This window comes from Triticum dicoccoides, chromosome 3A, assembly GCF_002162155.2.
Source record: "Triticum dicoccoides isolate Atlit2015 ecotype Zavitan chromosome 3A, WEW_v2.0, whole genome shotgun sequence".
NCBI classification, from domain to species: Eukaryota; Viridiplantae; Streptophyta; class Magnoliopsida; order Poales; family Poaceae; genus Triticum; species Triticum dicoccoides.
The window spans coordinates 10888360-10910902 of record NC_041384.1 but is presented as its reverse complement, the minus strand read 5'-3'; the positions used below and the strand labels follow the sequence as shown (position 1 = coordinate 10910902).

Here is a 22543-nt window from a genome sequence, read left to right as displayed (position 1 = left end):
CTAGAATTTTCATCCCGGAGCTGAAGACCGGGTACTCAAGAAGCACCATCTAATCGAAGTCAATCATGTGTTATCGCCACCACTTTCCACGATACCAGCAGCTACATGCACTGGACTTGAAATCCCAGCACGCCGTTGGGCAACCATACCCTCTGCGACAAATCGCCGCCTGTAGCCGCCCAACCATCCACCAACGGTGGCATGCCTTCCTAAGGCCGTCGAGCGGATCAGAGTTATGCATACCAAATACTCCCTCCATCTTATAATATAAGAGCGTTTTTGACACTAACGCAGTATGGAACGGAGAGAGTAAGTGTAAACGCCATGCATGTCCTCCGGCTATTTACTCCCCTCTGCTGCCCACCTACTCCTCTACCCAATTTGTATCTTTCATCCATATTTGCACCTTCTGATAGCTTTGTCTCACTTAATGTGAAACCAAACACGACAATACGATCTCAATGAAACAGACCTGAGAGAACATCACACACGGTGGGCACTAAATTCTGTCTCTAAAGATAAACAGGATGCACGAGAGGGACCTTGCCTCCCTGCAGAATATATATATTGCACCTACCGAGTCCAGAGACGTTGCAATTAACAATCGAGAGTGGCCACTCGTGGAAGCAACAACGAACGTAGTCACTCCGTCAAGCCGTCCGCTCTCTGTCCACGTGCCAACGGAGATGGAATGTGCCGACAATTCCATGGCGGAGGAGCCCATGAGTCCTACCGGAAGAGGTATGGAAGAGATGGGTATGTGCATCGTCCTCGTGATGGGGCTCGGCACGCCGGTGAACCTGCCTGTCTTCCGTGCCGGCATCGAAACAGAACTAGTTACTCGTCTGCCACGCTTCCGCTGTATTCCAGTAATTTTCTAAAACTTTATTTGTGGCATTCACATATGTTTCCAACTTGGTTTGAGTTGTTCCTTATCCTGTGAGTTGGCTTGTATATAAATTAAGATACATATCCATATTATATTGCAACAATATACAGAACATACTACATATCCTTACCCTTATCCTGTGAGTATTTATACGATGGCATTAACTGAAAATATAGCTGTATTTTATGCATCAAATTCTTACCTTTTTAACACCTGCATGTACAGGTAATGGACGAGTCCGCCAAGGATGGCAATCCGCGGTGGGTGCAAACGGCTGTAAATGTGGACGACCACATCGTCATCCCAAGACTGGATGCTGCTGCCGTGGCATCCGATCCGGAAAAGGCCGTGGAGGACTACGTGGCATCGCTGTCCCTGCTCCCGATGGACATGTGTCGTCCTCTCTGGGAGTTCCACTTCCTCGACTTCCCAACCTCCGAGGCGGCCTCCACGGTGGTGCTCCGTCTGCACCACTCCATTGGCGACGGCACGTCCATCACGACGCTCCTTGTGGCAGCGTCGCGCAGCATGGTCAATCCAGCAAGGCTGCCAGCTATGCCGCCACCACCCAAGCGCACGGGCGCGATCTACCAGCTGCCACCACGGCCTCCGCTGTCTTCGGGTGATTACCTTGCGCTGTTCGCGTGGGTTTGGTCATGTTTTGTGCTGGCTTGGCACACACTCGTGGACATGACGTTGATTGTTGCAACAATACTGTTCTTGAGTGACCCACCCACGCTCTTCACCCGTCCGCGGGATGGTGGCGAGTCTCGTCGCCGCAAGCGTTTCGTGCATCGTACCCTTAGCTTTGACGACGTCAAGCTCATCAATACTGCCATGAATTGCGTACGTAAAGCTGCTGATCTTTTTTCTCATGTATTTACAGATAGCAATTGGAATCACCTATTCAAGGACTACATGCTTTTTTAGTATGTTAGCAATTATCTAGACAAATTGTTGAGGAAAGGTGAAAATGATATTTTAAAATGGTTATTATGGCATGCGATAAAAAATATCAAAAATTAATTTATATTTTAAATCCTCTCAAAACAATAAATTTATGACAAGATTAGATTTGAAATATAGGATTTTCCAAAGGTATTAATATTAAACATATGGTCGTCACAATGCTTTCATGAACTGGGTACCTAACTCGTTTAATCTTTGTACATAGTATCTATTCTACCATGATTTATTAAACGATAGATAACAGCTTACAGGAATAAAAGTCAATTACAATTCAATTGGTCCTTTTCTAACTTTGCCTATTAATATAAGAAATACTATTGACCAAGTGAAAGCAGTATCATTTTGTTCACACATTTTCACAATAATGCCAGTTCTAATGCTGCTTATACACTGAAAAATAATGACTACAAGAACTTGAAATTTTAATATTATTCAGAAAATCTACACTCGCAAATGCATAGGTCTTTATAAATATTTTCAATATAAATCACATGCACAAAAGTCTACCTTATACTTTGGCAGTTTTCAAGATAACCTTTTGACCAATGTTGAAAACTAATAAAGTGGACATTATAAAATGGGTAACACAACAAAAATTAGTTTTGCATTTTAAAGTGTCCTCAAAACAATTTATGGAAAACATATAATATTGGAATTACAAAAATAAAATAAATGTTGCCCACACAATGTGTGGGTTTCATGACTAGTTATTGAGTAGCATGGCCATGACCCTCTATTCAAGCCGTATATAAATGAATCTCGCTTGCTCGATGTCGCATCTTGATTTGACTCATATGTAGTACATTTTGTGTCCCTCTTGTTCGTTATCACAGACTATAAACGATGTGCTAGTTGGTGTGACTTCGGTGGCTCTTTCACAATATTACTTTAGAAAGTCTGGTAAGTGTTTTTTATGATAACGACAACGGATGTTTTTTCTGTAGACATGCATTTTTTTTACCATTTTGCTTTCTAATATTCAATATTAGGTGAGAGTAATACTAAGAGAATTGGTTTGCGGTCATGTGTCCTTGTCGACGCAAGGCCGGTGTCTACCAGACAAGTAAGAACTTCATTTCTCGCTGCAGATAAGTAATAAATATTAATTGAGTGACATATAAATATAAATGTAGTACCATGAGCTTCATCACAGTTTTCTATAATTCATTATACAAATTCATTGATTTTCTTCTCAACTATGAACAGACATATGTTACCAGGGTAGAGACAGGAAATCAACTTACCGGCCTCATCTGCCCGTTTAATATAACCTTGAAAGATGATCCCCTTGAGTATGTTCACGAGGCAAAAAGGTTCATGAATAGGAAAAAGAAGTCTTTAGCAGTGATGCTCACACGAGTGATTGGTGAATTCTTAGTCAAAAACTTTGGTCTGAAGGTATATTACCTGCTCCTTTTGTACATTATATGCTATTCCCATGATTACATTGCACATACTTGGAACAAGCATTGTGTCTATTTATTCATGTTTCTATTAATTGTAACGATTTTTCATGAAAGCAGACAGGAAGATTTATCTTTCACCGCTTTTTAACACGTACAACCATAATATTTTCGAATGCAATTGGGCCAGCTGAACATATGACGTTATGTGGGCACCCAGTTGCCTTCATGGCACCTAGCATCTATGGCCAACCACAAGTAAGTCATCCATGTTCTTACATCCAAAACATATGCCCTCTTATCTCACTTTATGACAATAACATTCTTAATCACGTGTCTGCAAAAACAAAACTAGCTTTGTGTTTATTCATTTTAGAGAAAAGTATACTTTTCGTCCCTCAACTCTTGGTGAAGTCTAGATTTGGTCCCTTAACTTCAAAACCGGACAACTTACACCTCCAACTACCGAAACCGGACAAGATTCGTCCCTGGACTCAGTTTTGACCGGTTTTTGGTGTTGACTCACCCCGGTTTTGACCGGTGCTCACTCATATTCCTGTAAAATATATATATATATATATATATATATATATATATATATATATATATATATATATATATATCCGTGAACTTTTTAAAATTCACATACACTTTTCAACTCCGCGTAGTTTTTACAAGGTCGCGTATTTTTTAAAAATAAACATACTTTTTTTAAATCAGCGAACTATTCTGAAATTCACGTACTTTTTTCAAATCCATGATTTTTTAACATTTATGTACTTTTTCCAAATCCCCGTATTTTCCCTAGTTTGTGTAACTTTATCAAATCCAAGTATTTTTCAAAACCATGAACTGTTTCTGAAATTCGCATACTTATTTCAAATCCACATACTTTTCAAAGTCCGCATTTTTTTTCAAATCCATGTTCATTTTATAATCCATGAACTTTGTATGAAATTCACGTACTTGTTTCAAGTTTAAATAATTTTTGACATCCACATATTTTTGCGCAAAAGAAGTCCATATCACGTACTTTTTTCAAGTTCGCATAAAATTTTCAAATTCATGAACTCTTTCAGGAAAATGTACTTGAATATGAAAGGTACATCAATTTTAAAAAACTAAATTAACTTAAAAGAACTAAATGAGCTTAAAAAATACACATATTTGAAAAAGTACATGAACTTGGAAAAAAGTACGCAGATTTAAAAAAAGTACACAAATTTTAAAAAGGTTCACGTATTTGAAAAAAGTAACCGAATTTGAAAACAGTACGTGGACTTGGAAAAGGTAGGCAAATTTGAGTCGGAACGGTCAAAACCGGGGTGGGACAGCACCAAAACCGGTCAAAACCATGACCAGGGATGAATCTTGTCCGGTTTGAGAAGTTAAGGGTGCAAGTTGTCCGGTTTTGGAGTTGAGGGACCAAATCTAGACTCCGCCAAAAATTGAGGGACAAAAAATATACTTTTCTCTTCATTTTACTCCATGTTTCCTCTAACTGTCTGGATTTCTGTATGCAGGCTTTGACTGTGCACTACCATAATTATGGTAGTGATATCAAGGTAGTTCTCGCAGTTGATGACGAACAATTTCAAGATTGTCATCAACTTTTGGGTGATTTTGTTGAGTCCATCAGGATTATGAAGAATGCGGCAGCCCTGAAGATGTTGACAACTTCGATCCATAACGGTGTGACTGAGTAATAGATAATTGGATAGGTGGACATATAAAAAATGATATATATATATATATATATATATATATATATATATATATATATATATATATATATATATATATATGCAACTATGTGTAATACTAGTATCTTGTGTGTATTTTAATTGCAAGTGTGTCTTATGTGTACTTTAACAGATACCAATAACTGTACATTTTGGGTCCAAACCCTTTTCTACCACCACATAATCAGTTATCAATAGTCGGTCAAAGGCTTGACTGTGTGGCTCCTAGTTTTTTTTAATGAAAAGCTCAACTATGATGAGTCAGTTTGTGCAAATCCACCGTGTAGGTGGCTATATCCATTATTTCGGGGCACTATTATTTGTTCAAGATAGAAAGAGTATGCGATGCTCCCAAGTGCGTCAGCCATGAAAGGTGAGTAGGTGACTTTATCCTCCGCTCTCAGAGTTGAATCTCCTTGATTTTGCAACCTCGGCAGGGCAGCCACCACGATGGTGCAAAACTCTATTGGCAACGAAGTTGATCATACTACCATCCACAATTATGTGTTTAGGAAATAATTTATTTTTTACTTAAGCACCAATGCTAATTTCTATAACCGTGGTGCCTAAATAGGTCCCTCTAGTGCGAAAATGTTGTTTGATGGACGAGCTACCTGGAGCTCGCTATCTCCTTGGTCAGCCTTTATTGTGATCTGTTCCAGTCACGTACTCTTCGCATGTATTCCATCCATCAGCTATTTTACATGCGGCCGTATTCTCTCCATTTATGCACAGTGATATCACATGTCGATCAGGTCGCCCTACCAGCCAAGGCCCACATAAAATCAGCATACCCTTTATGTTCCATAATATAGTGGGGTCGAGGCAATCGAACATGGGCTTGACTTGGTCGTGAGGTGCCTCTTCGAAATCTTTTAGCCGTTTGGGTTGAGCATGGTGATTTCTTGCCCATGTCGTTTTGCTGAAATTGTGAGACGTCAAGGAACGACAGCTTAATAGATACAGTTATCTCTATGGTTTCGCAAATTCAGTTAGCACATGCGTCATTGGCAAGTAGGATTACCAACGGAGTACTTGACAACAAAAACACAACTGATTGAGAAGAACTTTTGCATGTCATCAGCACCATGGTACGTAGTGCGTATTATTGTAGAATACAAACAAGTTCAGCAATTTCCCGACTCACAATTCTACTACATGATGTTCAATGCGACAAATAATAGTCTTATCACTAGTAGAAAAGAGGGCTTTAGTTCAGGTCGGGTCAGCCCATTAGTCCCGGTTCAGTCTAGAACCGGAATCCATGGGGGCATTGGTCCCGGTTCGTGAGGCCAGGGGCCTGCCGGGCCTCGTGGGGGCATTGGTCCCGGTTCGTCATGCCCCTTTGGTCCCGGTTGGTGGGACGAACCGGGACCAATGGGCCTCGCTCCTGGCCCACCACCATTGGTCCCGGTTGGTGGCTTGAGCCGGGACCACAAGCTTCCCTTTAGTCCGGGTTCATGCCGCGAACCGGAACCAATGAGGTGTCTATATATACCCCTCGCCCGGGAGCAGAGCACCCCAGTGCTCTGTTTTTCTCTGGCCGACGAGGGGAGAGCTTTGTGGTGCTCTAGCTCACCTCTTATGCACATGAGGTGTTCGATGAAATGCCCGAGCCACACTAGTTAAGTTTTCTCCTCTCGAAGCTCGACCTCAAAGCTCCATTTTCCTCGAGATTTGTCTAGGTTTAGCGGCCCGTCACGTCCCACTCCTGTCTTCACCGCCGTCGATCGCCCGCACCGATCTCGTCGCCGGCACCACCGTGGTGAGCCCCTTGTTCTTATCTTCTTTCTGAAAGAAAAAATTCTTACTTTAGATAGATACTTGTCTAATTTTCTTACTTTTATTATTGCTTGTTATTATATAGTGCGATGGTTTTGGTATCCGCCCCCGTCGGCCCTCGTCCTGGCTATGATTCAGATGTGGTATATATTATCTTTTTATAACTATTTGGTTCATTTATTGTTTATGACAATTATGCCGACCAACGTGACATAGATTTTATTTATCTAGGAGGTAGTTGAACCAGAAATTCCAACCGACCCTATTGTCGAGAGGTTAAATTTAGTTGAAGAAGAAAACAATTACTTGAAGGAAAAAATAAAAAAAATGAGGAGGAGAAGATGATATTGGAGTTGCATGTTGCGGATGTCGTCGATGATCACAAGATCAAGATGGATGCAATGCGGTTGAAGATGAGAAAGATTAGAAAATATGCCATTCATACCGAGACTTGGTATCATTATGTCGTTGGATCAATTGTTACCTTGGTTGCGATTATGATCGCGTTTGTTTTCGCATTGAAATGTTTTACATAGTTTCAATGTATGGTTTAATTAATTAGATGCTCTGGAGAGCTATATGTTGTTAGATGAGAACTATGTATGTACTTTGGTTTTAATGTGATGATGAACTTCTATTAATTTGGTCACTTAATTATCTATTCATGATGTTCTGTAATGGTTTTTGACACACTTAATTATATATAATGCACGTAGATGAACCGGCAATGGATGTACGATGACAGACACACCTCCGAGTACATTAAGGGCGTGCATGATTTTCTCGAAGTGGCTGAGGCAAACAAGAAGAATGGTTTTATGTGTTGTCCATGCCCTAAATGTGGGAATACGAAGTCTAACTCTGACCAGAAAATCCTTCACACCCACCTGCTTTACAATGGTTTCATGCCACACTATAATGTTTGGACGAGGCACGGAGAAATAGGGGTTATGATGGAAGACAGTGAAGAAGAAGAGGACGATGACAACTATGTGCCCCCAGAATACGGTGATGCTGCAATGGGGGAAGCTGCTGAAGATCAAGAGGAACCAGACGATGTGCCAAATGATGCTGTAACGGGGGAATCTGCTGAAGATCATGAGGAACCATACGATGTGCCCGATGATGATGATCTCCGCCGGGTCATTGTCGGTGCAAGGACGCAATGCGAAAGTCAAAAGGAGAAGCTGAAGTTCGATCACATGTTAGAGGATCACAAAAAAGGGTTGTACCCCAATTGCGAAGATGGCAACACAAAGCTCGGTACCATACTGGAATTGCTGCAGTGGAAGGCAGAGAATGCTGTGTCTAACAAAGGATTTGAGAAGCTACTGAAAATATTGAAGAAGAAGCTTCCAAAGGATAACGAATTGCCCGACAGTACATACACAACAAAGAAGGTCGTATGCCCTCTAGGATTGGAGGTGCAGAAGATACATGCATGCCCTAATGACTGCATCCTCTACCGCGGTGCGTACAAGGATCTGAACGCATGCCCGGTATGCGGTGCATTACAGTATAAGATCAGACGAGATGACCCTGGTGATGTTGACGGCGAGCCCCCCAGGAAGAGGGTTCTTGCGAAGGTGATGTGGTATGCTCCTATAATACCACGGTTGAAACGTCTGTTCAGAAACGAAGAGCATGGCAAGTTGATGCGATGGCAGAGTGAGGACCGTAAGAAAGACAGGAAGTTGAGAGCACCCGCTGACGGGTCGCAGTGGAGAAAAATCGAGAGAAAGTACTGGCCCGAGTTTGCAAGTGACCCAAGGAACGTATGGTTTCGTTTAAACGCGGATGGCATTAATCCTTTCGGGGAGCAGAGCAGCAATCACAGCACCTGGCCCGTTACTCTATGTATGTATAATCTTCCTCCTTGGATGTGCTGTTGGGGAACGTAGTAATTTCAAAAAAATTCCTACGCACACGCAAGATCATGGTGATGCATAGCAACGAGGGGAGAGTGTGATCTACATACCTTGTAGATCGACAACGGAAGCGTTTGGTTGATGTAGTCGTACGTCTTCACGGCCCGACCGATCAAGCACCGAAACTACGGCACCTCCGAGTTTTAGCACACGTTCAGCTTGATGACGATCCCCGGACTCCGATCCAGCAAAGTGTCGGGGAAGAGTTCCGTCAGCACGACGGCGTGGTGACGATCTTGATGTACTACTGCTGCAGGGCTTCTCCTAAGCACTGCTACAATATTATCAAGGACTATGGTGGCTGGGGGCGCCGCACACGGCTAAGAATAAGATCACGTGGATCAACTTCTGTCTCTCTGGGGTTCCCCTGCCTCTGTATATAAAGGACCAAGAGGGGGAGACCGGCCGGCCACATATGGCACGCCAGGAGGAGTCCTACTCCCTCCGGGAGTAGGACTTCTCCCCCAATCCTAGTTGGAATAGGACTCGCGAGGTGGGAAAAGAGAGAGAGAGAGAGAAGGAAGAGGGCGCCGGCCCCCTCTCTCCTTGTCCTATTCGGACTAGGGGGGAGGGGCACGCGGCCCAGCCCTGGCTGCCTCTCCTCTTCTTCCACTAAGGCCCATTAAGGCCCATGTACCTCCCGAGGGGTTCCGGTAACCTCCCGGTACTCCGGTAAAATCCTGATTTCACCCGGAACACTTCCGATATCCAAATGTAGGCTTCCAATATATCAATCTTTATATCTCGACCATTTTGAGACTCCTCGTCATGTCCGTGATCACATCCGGGACTCCGAACAAACTTCGGTACATCAAAATGCATAAACACATAATATAACTATCATCGTAACCTTAAGCGTGCGGACCCTACGGGTTCGAGAACAATGTAGACATGACCGAGACTTGTCTCCGGTCAATAACCAATAGCGGAACCTGGATGCTCATATTGGCTCCTACATATTCTACGAAGATCTTTATCTGTCAGACCGCATAACAACATACGTTGTTCCCTTTGTCATCGGTATGTTACTTGCCCGAGATTCGATCGTCGGTATTCCAAATACCTAGTTCAATCTCGTTACCGGCAAGTCTCTTTACTCGTTCTGTAATACATCATCCCGCAACTAACTCATTAGTTGCAATGCTTGCAAGGCTTAAGTGATGTGCATTACCGAGAGGGCCCAGAGATACCTCTCCGACAATTGGAGTGACAAATCCTACTCTCGAAATACGCCAACCCAACATGTACATTTGGAGACACCTGTAGAGCTCCTTTATAATCACCCAGTTACGTTGTGATGTTTGGTAGCACACAAAGTGTTCCTCTGGTAAACGGGAGTTGCATAATCTCATAGTCGTAGGAACATGTATAAGTCATGAAGAAAGCAATAGCAACATACTAAACGATCGGGTGCTAAGCTAGTGGAATGGGTCATGTCAATCAGATCATTCACTTAATGATGTGATCCCGTTAATCAAATAACAACTACTTGTTCATGGTTAGGAAACATAACCATCTTTGATTAACGAGCTAGTCAAGTAGAGGCATACTAGTGACACTTTGTTTGTCTATGCATTCACACATGTATTATGTTTCCGGTTAATACAATTCTAGCAAGAATAATAAACATTTATCATGATATAAGTAAATAAATAATAACTTTATTATTGCCTCTAGGGCATATTTCCTTCAATCTCCCACTTGCACTAGAGTCAATAATCTAGATTACACAGTAATGATTCTAACACCCATGGAGCCTTGGTGATGATCATGTTTTGCTCGTGGAAGAGGCTTAGTCAACGGGTTTGCAACATTCAGATCCGTATGTATCTTGCAAATCTCTATGTCTCCCACCTGGATTAGATCCCGGATGGAATTGAAGTGTCTCTTGATGTGCTTGGTTCTCTTGTGAAATCTAGATTCCTTTGCCAAGGCAATTGCACCAGTATTGTCACAAAAGATTTTCATTGGACCCGATGCACTAGGTATGACACCTAGATCGGATATGAACTCCTTCATCCAGACTCCTTCATTTGCCGCTTCCGAAGCAGCTATGTACTCCGCTTCACATGTAGATCCCGCTACAACGCTTTGTTTAGAACTGCACCAACTGACAGCTCCAGTGTTTAATGTAAACACGTATCCGGTTTGCGATTTAGAATCGTCTGGATCAGTGTCAAAGCTTGCATCAACGTAACCTTTTACGATGAGCTCTTTGTCACCTCCATATAAGAGAAACATATCCTTAGTCCTTTTCAAGTATTTCAGGATGTTCTTGACCGCTGTCCAGTGATCCACTCCTGGATTACTTTGGTACCTCCCTGCTAGACTTATAGCAAGGCACACATCAGGTCTGGTACACAGCATTGCATACATGATAGATCCTATGGCTGATGCATAGGGAACATCTTTCATATTCTCTCTATCTTCTGCAGTGGTCGGGCATTGAGTCTTACTCAACTTCACACCTTGTAACACAGGCAAGAACCCTTTCTTTGCTTGATCCATTTTGAACTTCTTCAAAACTTTGTCAAGGTATGTGGTTTGTGAAAGTCCAATTAAGCGTCTTGATCTATCTCTATAGATCTTAATGCCTAATATGTAAGCAGCTTCACCGAGGTCTTTCATTGAAAAACTTTTATTCAAGTATCCCTTTAAGCTATCCAGAAATTCTACATCATTTCCAATTAGTAATATGTCATCCACATATAATATCAGAAATGCTACAGAGCTCCCACTCACTTTCTTGTAAATACAGGCTTCTCCAAAAGTCTGTATAAAACCAAATGCTTTGATCACACTATCAAAACGTTTATTCCAACTCCGAGAGGCTTACAGCAGTCCATAAATGGATCGCTGGAGCTTGCACACTTTGTTAGCTCCCTTTGGATCGACAAAACCTTCTGGTTGCATCATATACAACTCTTCTTCCAGAAATCCATTCAGGAATGCAGTTTTGACATCCATCTGCCAAATTTCATAATCATAAAATGCGGCAATTGCTAACATGATTCGGACAGACTTAAGCATCGCTACGGGTGAGAAGGTCTCATCGTAGTCAATCCCTTGAACTTGCCGAAAACCTTTTGCGACAAGTCGAGCTTTGTAGACAATAATATTACCGTCAGCGTCAGTCTTCTTCTTGAAGATCCATTTATTCTCAATTGCTTGCCGATCATCGGGCAAGTCAACCAAAGTCCATACTTTGTTCTCATACATGGATCCCATCTCAGATTTCATGGCTTCAAGCCACTTTGCGGAATCTGGGCTCACCATCGCTTCTTCATAGTTCGTAGGTTCATCATTATCTAGTAGCATGACTTCCAGAACGGGATTACCGTACCACTCTGGTGCGGATCTTACTCTGGTTGATCTATGAGGTTCAGTAGTATCTTGTTCTGAAGTTTCATGATCATCATCATTAGCTTCCTCACTAACTGGTGTAGGTGTCATAGAAACAGTTTTCTGTGATGTACTACTTTCCAATAAGGGAGCAGGTATAGTTACCTCGTCAAGTTCTACTTTCCTCCCACTGACTTCTTTCGAGAGAAACTCCTTCTCCAGAAAGTTTCCGAATTTAGCAACAAAAGTCTTGCCTTCGGATCTGTGATAGAAGGTGTATCCAATAGTCTCCTTTGGATATCCTATGAAGACACATTTCTCTGATTTGGGTTCGAGCTTATCAGGTTGAAGCTTTTTCACATAAGCATCGCAGCCCTAAACTTTCAGAAACGACAACTTTGGTTTCTTGCCAAACCATAGTTCATAAGGCGTCGTCTCAACGGATTTTGATGGTGCCCTATTTAACGTGAATGCGGCCGTCTCTAGAGCGTATCCCCAAAACGATAGCGGTAAATCAGTAAGAGACATCATAGATCGCACCATATCTAGTAAAGTACGATTACGACGTTTGGACACACCATTACGCTGTGGTGTTCCGGGTGGCGTGAGTTGCGAAACTATTCCACAATTTTTCAAATGTACACCAAACTCGTAACTCAAATATTCTCCTCCACGATCAGATCGTAGAAACTTTATTTTCTTGTTACGATGATTTTCAACTTCACTCTGAAATTCTTTGAACTTTTCAAATGTTTCATACTTATGTTTCATTAAGTAGATATACCCATATCTGCTTAAATCATCTGTGAAGGTGAGAAAATAACGATATCCGCCACGAGCCTCAATATTCATCGGACCACATACATCTGTATGTATGATTTCCAACAAATCTGTTGCTCTCTCCATAGTACCGGAGAACGGCATTTTTGTCATCTTGCCCAAGAGGCACGGTTCGCAAGTACCAAGTGATTCATAATCAAGTGGTTCCAAAAGTCCATCAGTATGGAGTTTCTTCATGCGCTTTACACCGATATGACCTAAACGGCAGTGCCACAAATAAGTTGCACTATCATTATCAACTCTGCATCTTTTGGCTTCAACATTATGAATATGTGTGTTACTACTATCGAGATTCAACAAGAATAGACCACTCTTCAAGGGTGCATGACCATAAAAGATATTACTCATATAAATAGAACAACCATTATTCTCTGATTTAAATGAATAACCGTCTCGCATCAAACAAGATCCAGATATAATGTTCATGCTTAACGCTGGCACAAAATAACAATTATTCAGGTCTAATATTAATCCCGAAGGTAGATGTAGAGGTAGCGTGCCGACTGCGATCACATCGACTTTGGAACCGTTTCCCACGCGCATCATCACCTCGTCCTTAGCCAATCTTCGCTTAATCCGTAGTCCTTGTTTCGAGTTGCAAATATTAGCAACAAAACCAGTATCAAATACCCAGGTGCTACTGCGAGTATTAGTAAGGTACACATCAATAACATGTATATCACATATACCTTTGTTCACCTTGCCATCCTTATTATCCGCCAAATACTTGGGGCAGTTCCGCTTCTAGTGACCAGTCTGCTTGCAATAGAAGCACTCAGTTTCAGGCTTAGGTCCAGGTTTGGGTTTCTTCTCTTGAGTAGCAACTTGCTTGCCGTTCTTTTTGAAGTTCCCCTTCTTCTTCCCTTTGCCTTTTTTCTTGAAACTAGTGGTCTTGTTAACCATCAACACTTGATGCTCCTTCTTGATTTCTACCTCCGCAACTTTCAGCATCGCGAAGAGCTCGGGAATAGTCTTATTCATCCCTTGCATATTATAGTTCATCACGAAGCTCTTGTAGCTTGGTGGCAGTGATTGGAGAATTCTGTCAATGACGCAATCATCTGGAAGATTAACTCCCAATTGAATCAAGTGATTATTATACCCAGACATTTTGAGTATATGCTCACTGACAGAACTGTTCTCCTCCATCTTGCGGCTATAGAACTTATTGGAGACTTCGTATCTCTCAATCCGGGCATTTGCTTGAAATATTAACTTCAACTCCTGGAACATCTCATATGCTCCATGATGTTCAAAACGTCGTTGAAGTCCCGATTCTAAGCCGTAAAGCATGGCACACTAAACTATTGAGTAGTCATCAGCTTTGCTCTGCCAGACGTTCATAATGTCCGGCGTTGCTCCTGCAGTAGGCCTGGCACCCAGCGGTGCTTCCAGGACGTAATTCTTCTATGCAGCAATGAGGATAATCCTCAAGTTACGGACCCAGTCCGTGTAATTGCTACCATCATATTTCAACTTTGCTTTCTCAAGGAACGCAATAAAATTCAACGGAACGACAGCACGAGCCATCTATCTACAATCAAACATAAACAAGCAAGATACTTATCAGGTACTAAGTTTCATGATAAATTTAAGTTCAGTTAAATTACTTAAAAAACTCCCACTTAGATAGACATCCCTCTAATCCTCTAAGTGATTACGTGATCCAAATCAACTAAACCATGTCCGATCATCACGTGAGATGGAGTAGTTTCATTGGTGAACATCTTTATGTTGATCATATCTACTATATGATTCACGCTCGACCTTTCGGTTTCCGTGTTCCGAGGCCATATCTGTATATGCTTGGCTCGTCAAGTTTAACCTGAGTATTCCGCATGTGCAACTGTTTTGCACCCGTTGTATTTGAACGTAGAGCCTATCACACCCGATCATCACGTGGTGTCTCAGCATGAAGAACTTTCACAACGGTGCATACTCAGGGAGAACACTACTTGATAATTTAGTGAGAGATCATCTTATAATGCTACCGTCAATCAAAGCAAGATAAGATGCATAAAAGATAAACATCACATGCAATCAATATAAGTGATATGATATGGCCATCATCATCTTGTGCTTGTGATCTCCATCTCCGAAGCACCGTCGTGATCACCATCGTCACCGACGCGACACCTTGATCTCCATCGTAGCATCGTTGTCGTCTTGTCGAGCTTGTGCTTCCACGACTATCGCTACCGTTTAGTGATAAAATAAAGCATTACAGCGCGATTGCATTGCATACAGTAATGCGACAACCATATGGCTCCTGCCAGTTGCCGATAACTCGATTACAAAACATGATCATCTCATACAATAAAATTTAGCATCATGTCTTGACCATATCACATCACAACATGTCCTGCAAAAACAAGTTAGACGTCCTCTACTTTGTTGTTGCAAGTTTTACGTGGCTGCTACGGGCTTAAGCAAGAACCAATCTTACCTACGCATCAAAACCACAATGATAGTTTGTCAAGTTGGTGCTGTTTTAACCTTCGCAAGGACCGGGCGTAGCCACACTCGATTCAACTAAAGTTGGAGAAACTGTCACCCGCAAGCCACCTATATGCAAAGTACGTCGGGAGAACCGGTCTCGCGTAAGTGTACGCGTAATGTCGGTCCGGGCCGCTTCGTCCAACAATACCGCCGAACCAAAGTATGACATGCTGGTAAGCAGTATGACTTATATCGCCCACAACTCACTTGTGTTCTACTCGTGCATATAACATCAACATATAAAACCTAGGCTCGGATGCCACTGTTGGGGAACGTAGTAATTTCAAAAAAATTCCTACGCACACGCAAGATCATGGTGATGCATAGCAATGAGGGGAGAGTGTGATCTACATACCTTGTAGATCGACAACGGAAGCGTTTGGTTGATGTAGTCGTACGTCTTCACGGCCCGACCGATCAAGCACCGAAACTACGGCACCTCCGAGTTTTAGCACACGTTCAGCTCGATGACGATCCCCGGACTCCGATCCAGCAAAGTGTCGGGGAAGAGTTCCGTCAGCACGACGGCGTGGTGACAATCTTGATGTACTACTGCTGCAGGGCTTCGCCTAAGCACCGCTACAATATTATCGAGGACTATGGTGGCTGGGGGCGCCGCACACGGCTAAGAATAAGATCACGTGGATCAACTTCTGTCTCTCTGGGGTGCCCCTGCCTCTGTATATAAAGGACCAAGAGGGGGAGACCGGCAAACCACATATGGCGCGCCAGGAGGAGTCCTACTCCCTCTGGGAGTAGGACTTCTCCCCCAATCCTAGTTGGAATAGGACTCGCGAGGTGGGAAAAGAGAGAGAGAGAAGGAAGAGGGCGCCGGCCCCCTCTCTCCTTGTCCTATTCGGACTAGGGGGGAGGGGCGCGTGGCCCAGCCCTGGCTGCCTCTCCTCTTCTTCCACTAAGGCCCATTAAGGCCCATGTACCTCCCGGGGGGTTCCGGTAACCTCCCGGTACTCCGGTAAAATCCCGATTTCACCCGGAACACCTCTGATATCCAAATGTAGGCTTCCAATATATCAATCTTTATATCTCGACCATTTTGAGACTCCTCGTCATGTCCGTGATCACATCCGGGACTCCGAACAAACTTCGGTACATCAAAATGCATAAACTCATAATATAACTATCATCGTAACCTTAAGCGTGCGGACCCTACGGGTTCGAGAACAATGTAGACATGACCGAGACTTGTCTCCGGTCAATAACCAATAGCGGAACCTGGATGCTCATATTGGCTCCTACATATTCTACGAAGATCTTTATCGGTCAGACCGCATAACAACATACGTTGTTCCCTTTGTCATCGGTATGTTACTTGCCCGAGATTCGATCGCCGGTATTCCAAATACCTAGTTCAATCTCGTTACCGGCAAGTCTCTTTACTCGTTCTGTAATACATCATCCCGCAACTAACTCATTAGTTGCAATGCTTGCAAGGCTTAAGTGATGTGCATTACCGAGAGGGCCCACAGATACCTCTCCGACAATCGGAGTGACAAATCCTAATCTCGAAATACGCCAACCCAACATGTACCTTTGAAGACACCTGTAGAGCTCCTTTATAATCACCCAGTTACGTTGTGACATTTGGTAGCACACAAAGTGTTCCTCTGGTAAACGGGAGTTGCATAATCTCATAGTCATAGGAACATGTATAAGTCATGAAGAAAGCAATAGCAACATACTAAACGATCGGGTGCTAAGCTAGTGGAATGGGTCATGTCAATCAGATCATTCACTTAATGATGTGATCCCGTTAATCAAATAACAACTACTTGTTCATGGTTAGGAAACATAACCATCTTTGATTAACGAGCTAGTCAAGTAGAGGCATGCTAGTGACACTTTGTTTGTCTATGTATTCACACATGTATTATGTTTCCGGTTAATACAATTCTAGCATGAATAGTAAACATTTATCATGATATAAGGAAATAAATAATAACTTTATTATTGCCTCTAGGGCATATTTCCTTCATGTGCATGAAGGGGAAGTTCATTATGATGTCAATTCTCATCCAAGGCCCTAAGCAACCCGGCAACGACATTGATGTGTTCCTAAGGCCATTAGTTGAAGAACTTTTACAACCGTGGAATGAAAATGGTGTACGTACGTGGGATGAGCACAATAGGAGGAATTTAACCTGCACGCGTTGCTGTTTGTAACCATCAACGATTGGCCCGCTCTTAGTAACCTTTCAGGACAGACAAACAAGGGATACCACGCATGCACGCACTGTTTAGAAGAAACTGAAAGTATATACTTGGACAAATGCAGGAAGAATGTGTACCTGGGCCATCATCGATTTCTTCCGACCAACCACAATGTCGAAAGAAAGGCAAGCATTTCAAAGGCGAGGCAGATCACCGGAAGAAGCCCGCCATGCGTATCGGTGATCACATACTTGCTATGGTCAATGATTTACACGTAATCTTTGGAAAGGGTCCCGGCGGACTAGCTGTTCCGAATGACGCTGAGGGACACGCACCCATGTGGAAGAAGAAATCTATATTTTGGGACCTACCCTACTGGAAAGACCTAGAGGTCCGCTCTTCAATCGACATGATGCACGTGACGAAGAACCTTTGCGTGAACCTGCTAGGCTTATTGGGCGTGTATGGGAAGACAAAAGATACACCTGAGGCACGGGAGGACCTGCAATGTTTGCACGAAAAAGACGGCATGCCTCTGAAGCAGTATAAAGGTCCTGCCAGCTACGCTCTTACGAAAGAAGAGAAAGAAATCTTCTTTGAATGCCTGCTCAGTATGAAGGTCACGACTGGCTTCTCGTCGAATATAAAGGGAATAATAAATATGCCAGAGAAAAAGTTTCAAAACCTAAAGTCTCATGAATGCCACGTGATTATGACGCAATTGCTTCCGGTTGCATTGAGGGGGCTTTTACCGGAAAACGTCCGATTAGCCATTGTGAAGCTATGTGCATTCCTCAATGCAATCTCTCAGAAGGTGATCGATCCAAAAATCGTACCAAGGCTAAGGAGTGATGTGGCGCAATGTCTTGTCAGTTTCGAGCTGGTGTTCCCACCATCCTTCTTCAATATCATGACGCACGTCCTAGTTCATCTAGTCGACGAGATTGTCATTCTGGGGCCCGTATTTCTACATAATATGTTCCCCTTTGAGAGGTTCATGGGAGTCCTAAAGAAATATGTCCGTAACCGCGCTAGGCCAGAAGGAAGCATCTCCATGGGCCATCAAACAGAGGATTTCATTGGGTTTTGTGTTGACTTCATTCCTGGCCTTAAGAAGATAGGTCTCCCTAAATCGCGGTATGAGGGGAGACTGACTGGAAAAGGCACGCTGGGAGGGGCCTCAATAATATGCAGGGACGGATATTCTTGGTCTCAAGCACACTACACAGTTCTACAGAACTCTACCTTGGTGACCCCGTATGTCGATGAACACAAGAATAGACTGCCCTCCAAACACCCGGAGCAGTGCGACGACTGAATTACATGTGAACACATCAGGACTTTCAGTAGTTGGTTGGAAACACGTCTTAGAGGTGACAACACTGTTTGTGATGAGATGTACTTGTTGTCCAGGGGACCATCTTTGACTGTATTGACTTACAAAGGATACGAGATAAATGGGAATACATTTTACACGATCGCCCAAGATCAAAAGAGCACCAACCAAAATAGCGGTGTCCGCTTTGATGCAGCAACCGAGAGGGGAAAGGACACATATTATGGTTACATAGTGGACATATGGGAACTTGACTACGGACATGATTTTAAGGTCCCTTTGTTCAAGTGCAAATGGGTCAATCTGTCAGGAGGCGGGGTACAGGTAGACCCACAGTACGAAATGACAACAGTGGATCTCAACAATCTTGCGTATGCAGACGAACCGTTCGTCCTAGCCAATGATGTGGCACAGGATATCTATGTGAAGGACATGTCTACCAAACCGAGAAAAAGAAAAGATAAGGAAGCGAATACATCATACGATGAGCCAAAGTGCCACATAGTTCTTTCAGGAAAAAGGGACATCATGGGAGTGGAGGGCAAGACAGACATGTCTGAAGATTATGAAAAGTTTCATGAAATTCCTCCCTTCAAAGTCAAGGCTGACCCAAGCATCCTGATAAACGATGAAGATTATCTATGGTTACGGCGCAATAAGCAAATGACACAAGCGAAGAAAACGTGAAGACTTTCTCCCGCAACTATTATGATGATACCGTGCCAACTTTGTAACAGACGAGTATGATACCATTGTCCGTTTTGTACATGCATATGCTATGTGGGTGAAATTATGATACCATGCCAACTTTCAACTTTTTCAGAGTTCATTTGAAATGCTTTAATGTCTTATGGTTCGGCCCTCGTAATACCATTATTCAAATTTTAAGTATTCAAATTTGCAAACTAATGGCACTAACAGAAAGTTTATAATTTTTTCTAAAACTAATAGCACTAACAGAAAGTTTATAATTTTTTTGACCTAAAAGCAAAAAGAATTAATAAATAAAGCAAAAAACAAAAGAAAATAAATAATGCAAAAAACAAAAAAAACTGGAAAAAACTATTTTTATAGTAAAGTTAATCATAAACTTGTGATTCACACAAATTTCAAAGAATTCAAATTTTAACTACTTAAATTTGAAAACTAATGGCACTAAAAGAAAGTTTATAATTTTTCTAAAACTAATGGCACTAACTGAAAGTTTATAATTTTTCTGACCTAAAAGCAAAAAGTATTAAAAAATAAAGCAAAAAATAAAAGAAAATAAATAATGCAAAAAACAAAACTAAAAAACTGGAAAAAAACTATTTTTATAGTAAAGTTAATCACAAACTTGTGATTCACACAAATATCAAAGAATTCAAATTTTAACTATTCAAATTTGAAAACTAATGGCACTAACAGAAAGTTTATAATTTTTGTGACCTAAAAGAAAAATAATTAAAAATAAACTTTAATAAAATAAATAAAAATAAAAATAATAAGTATTTTGTTGTAAGTAGAAACAAAATAAAATAAATAAAGCAACAAAGGAAACAAAAAAGTGCCACCTACTGGGCCCCCACGGCCTGAATACGATTAGAATCCCTACCATGGGCCAGGATTCAGGCCCACAGGTGGCCCAGTAGGCCCACGGGCACACAGCATATGGTTAGGCCCGAAAGCCTACAATCGAGAGGAGCTCGAGAGGGTGGGCGCAGCAGCGCTTATAAACCACTCTCGAGTTCTCTCAGCTAGCGAGGTGGTACCAAACTTTTGACGCGGGGCAGCACAAGGCCTTTGGTTCCGGTTGGTACCACCAACTGGGACTAAAGGGGGCATTGGTCCCGGTTCGTGGCACCAACCGGGACCAATGCTCCTCGCCCCTGGCCCATGACCATTAGTCCCGGTTTGTGCCACAAACCGGGACTAAAGGGTTGGTCCTCGTTGCGGGCAGAGTTTAGTCCCACCTCGCCAACCAAAGGGGGCTCACACCGGTTTATAAGCCCTTCCCTCTCTGCCTTGTTGAACTCCTCTCAAAGTGAAAATAGATGCCCTTATAGAGAAAAGTTTAACCTAAATTCAGAGTGAATTTCTCTGAAATTCATAGAAATTTACTATGAATTTAGGTTGAATTTTCTCTATAAGCGCATCTATGCTCATTTTTTAGTAAGTTAATCACAAACTTGTGATTCACACAAATTTCAAAGAATTCAAATTTTAACTATTTAAATTTGAAAACTAATGGCACTAACAGAAAGTTTATAATTTTTCTAAAACTAATGGCACTAACAGAAAGTTTATAATTTTGCTAACCTAAAAGCAAAAAGAATTAAAAATTAAAGCAAAAAATAAAAGAAAATAAATAATGCGAAAAACAAAACAAAAAAACAGGAAAAAACCATTTTTATAGTAAAGTTAATCACAAACTTGTGATTCACACAAATTTCAAACAATTCAAATTCTAACTATTCAAATTTGACAACTAATGGCACTAACAGAAAGTTTATAATTTTTCTAAAACTAATGACACTAACAGAAAGTTTATAATTTTGCTAACCTAAAAGCAAAAAGAATTAAAAATTAAAGCAAAAAACAAAACAAAATAAATAATGCAAACAACAAAACAAAAAAAAGGAAAAAAAACTATTTTTATAGTAAAGTTAATCACAAACTTGAGATTCGCACAAATATCAAACAATTCAAATTTGAAAACTAATGACACTAACAGAAAGTTCATATTTTTTTCTAAAACAAATGGCACTAATAGGAAGTTTATAATTTTTCTGACCTAAAAGCAAAAAGAATTAAAAAAATAAAGCAAGAAACAAAAGAAAATAAATAATGCAAAAACAAAACAAAAAACTGGAAAAAAATAAAAATAGCAACATTAAGTATTTTGTTGTAAGTAGAAACAAAATAAAATAAATAAAGCAACAAAGAAAACAAAAAAACAAAAAAGTGCCACCTACTGGGCCCCCACAGCCTGAATACGACTAGAAACCCTACCATGGGCCAGGATTCAGGCCCGCAGGAGGCCCAGTAGGCCCACAGGAAGATAAAGTGACTTTGGACCCGTAAGCCTGCATTTGAGAGGAGCTCGAAGTGGTTAGCGCAACAGCGCTTATAAACCATTGTCGAAGCCTCTCGGCTAGCGAGGTGGGACTAAACATCCCACCGCACCGCGCCAGTTCCAGCACAAGGCCTTAGGTCCCGGTTGGTGCCACCAATTGGGACTAAAGGGTGCATTGGTACCGGTTCGTGGCATCAACTGGGACCAATGCCACCCTTTAGTCCCGGTTGGTGCTACCAACCGGACCAAAGGCCGCCGCTTCCCGCCCTTTAGGCTGCTGAAAAGAGGCCTTTGGTCCCGGTTGGTGGCACCAACCGGGACTAAAAGGAAGCATTGGTCCCGGTTGATGCCACGAATCGGGACCAAATACTTTTCTATATAACCAAACACTTAGGAAATTTCCCCCACCCGCCATTCTTCTCTCCAACGCCGCGAGGCTGCTACGCGCGCTGCTCCTCGACGCCGGCCCCTGCCCCGACGTCGCCGTCGCCTCCCCTAGCCGCCCGAGGTCGCCGTCGCCGCCCGCTCGCCGTCGCCCGTGCCCTCGCCCGACACCGTCGCCGCTTGTCGCCCTACCCCGACGCGCGTC

The 22543-nt window shown here is 42.3% G+C and overlaps 1 protein-coding gene across 1 annotated transcript; it reads left to right on the top strand.

Annotated features, from left to right (window-relative positions):
• The first annotated feature begins 527 nt into the window (after nucleotides 1-527).
• LOC119271695 (O-acyltransferase WSD1-like) lies at nucleotides 528-4967 on the top strand. The gene is made up of 7 exons (XM_037553422.1): nucleotides 528-869; nucleotides 1115-1735; nucleotides 2692-2758; nucleotides 2848-2921; nucleotides 3065-3256; nucleotides 3382-3519; nucleotides 4785-4967. The coding sequence occupies exons 1-7, from the start codon at nucleotides 528-530 to the stop codon at nucleotides 4965-4967; spliced, it is 1617 nt and encodes a 538-aa protein (XP_037409319.1).
• Nucleotides 4968-22543: the final 17576 nt, after the last annotated feature.

Coding starts and splice junctions, on each gene's coding strand:
- LOC119271695 (XM_037553422.1), top strand. CDS start 528: ATGCACGAGAGGGACCTTGCCTCCCTGCAGAATATATATATTGCACCT. Junction 1,736..2,691: donor TCAATACTGCCATGAATTGC/GTACGTAAAGCT, acceptor TCGTTATCACAG/ACTATAAACGATGTGCTAGT. Junction 3,520..4,784: donor GCATCTATGGCCAACCACAA/GTAAGTCATCCA, acceptor TTCTGTATGCAG/GCTTTGACTGTGCACTACCA.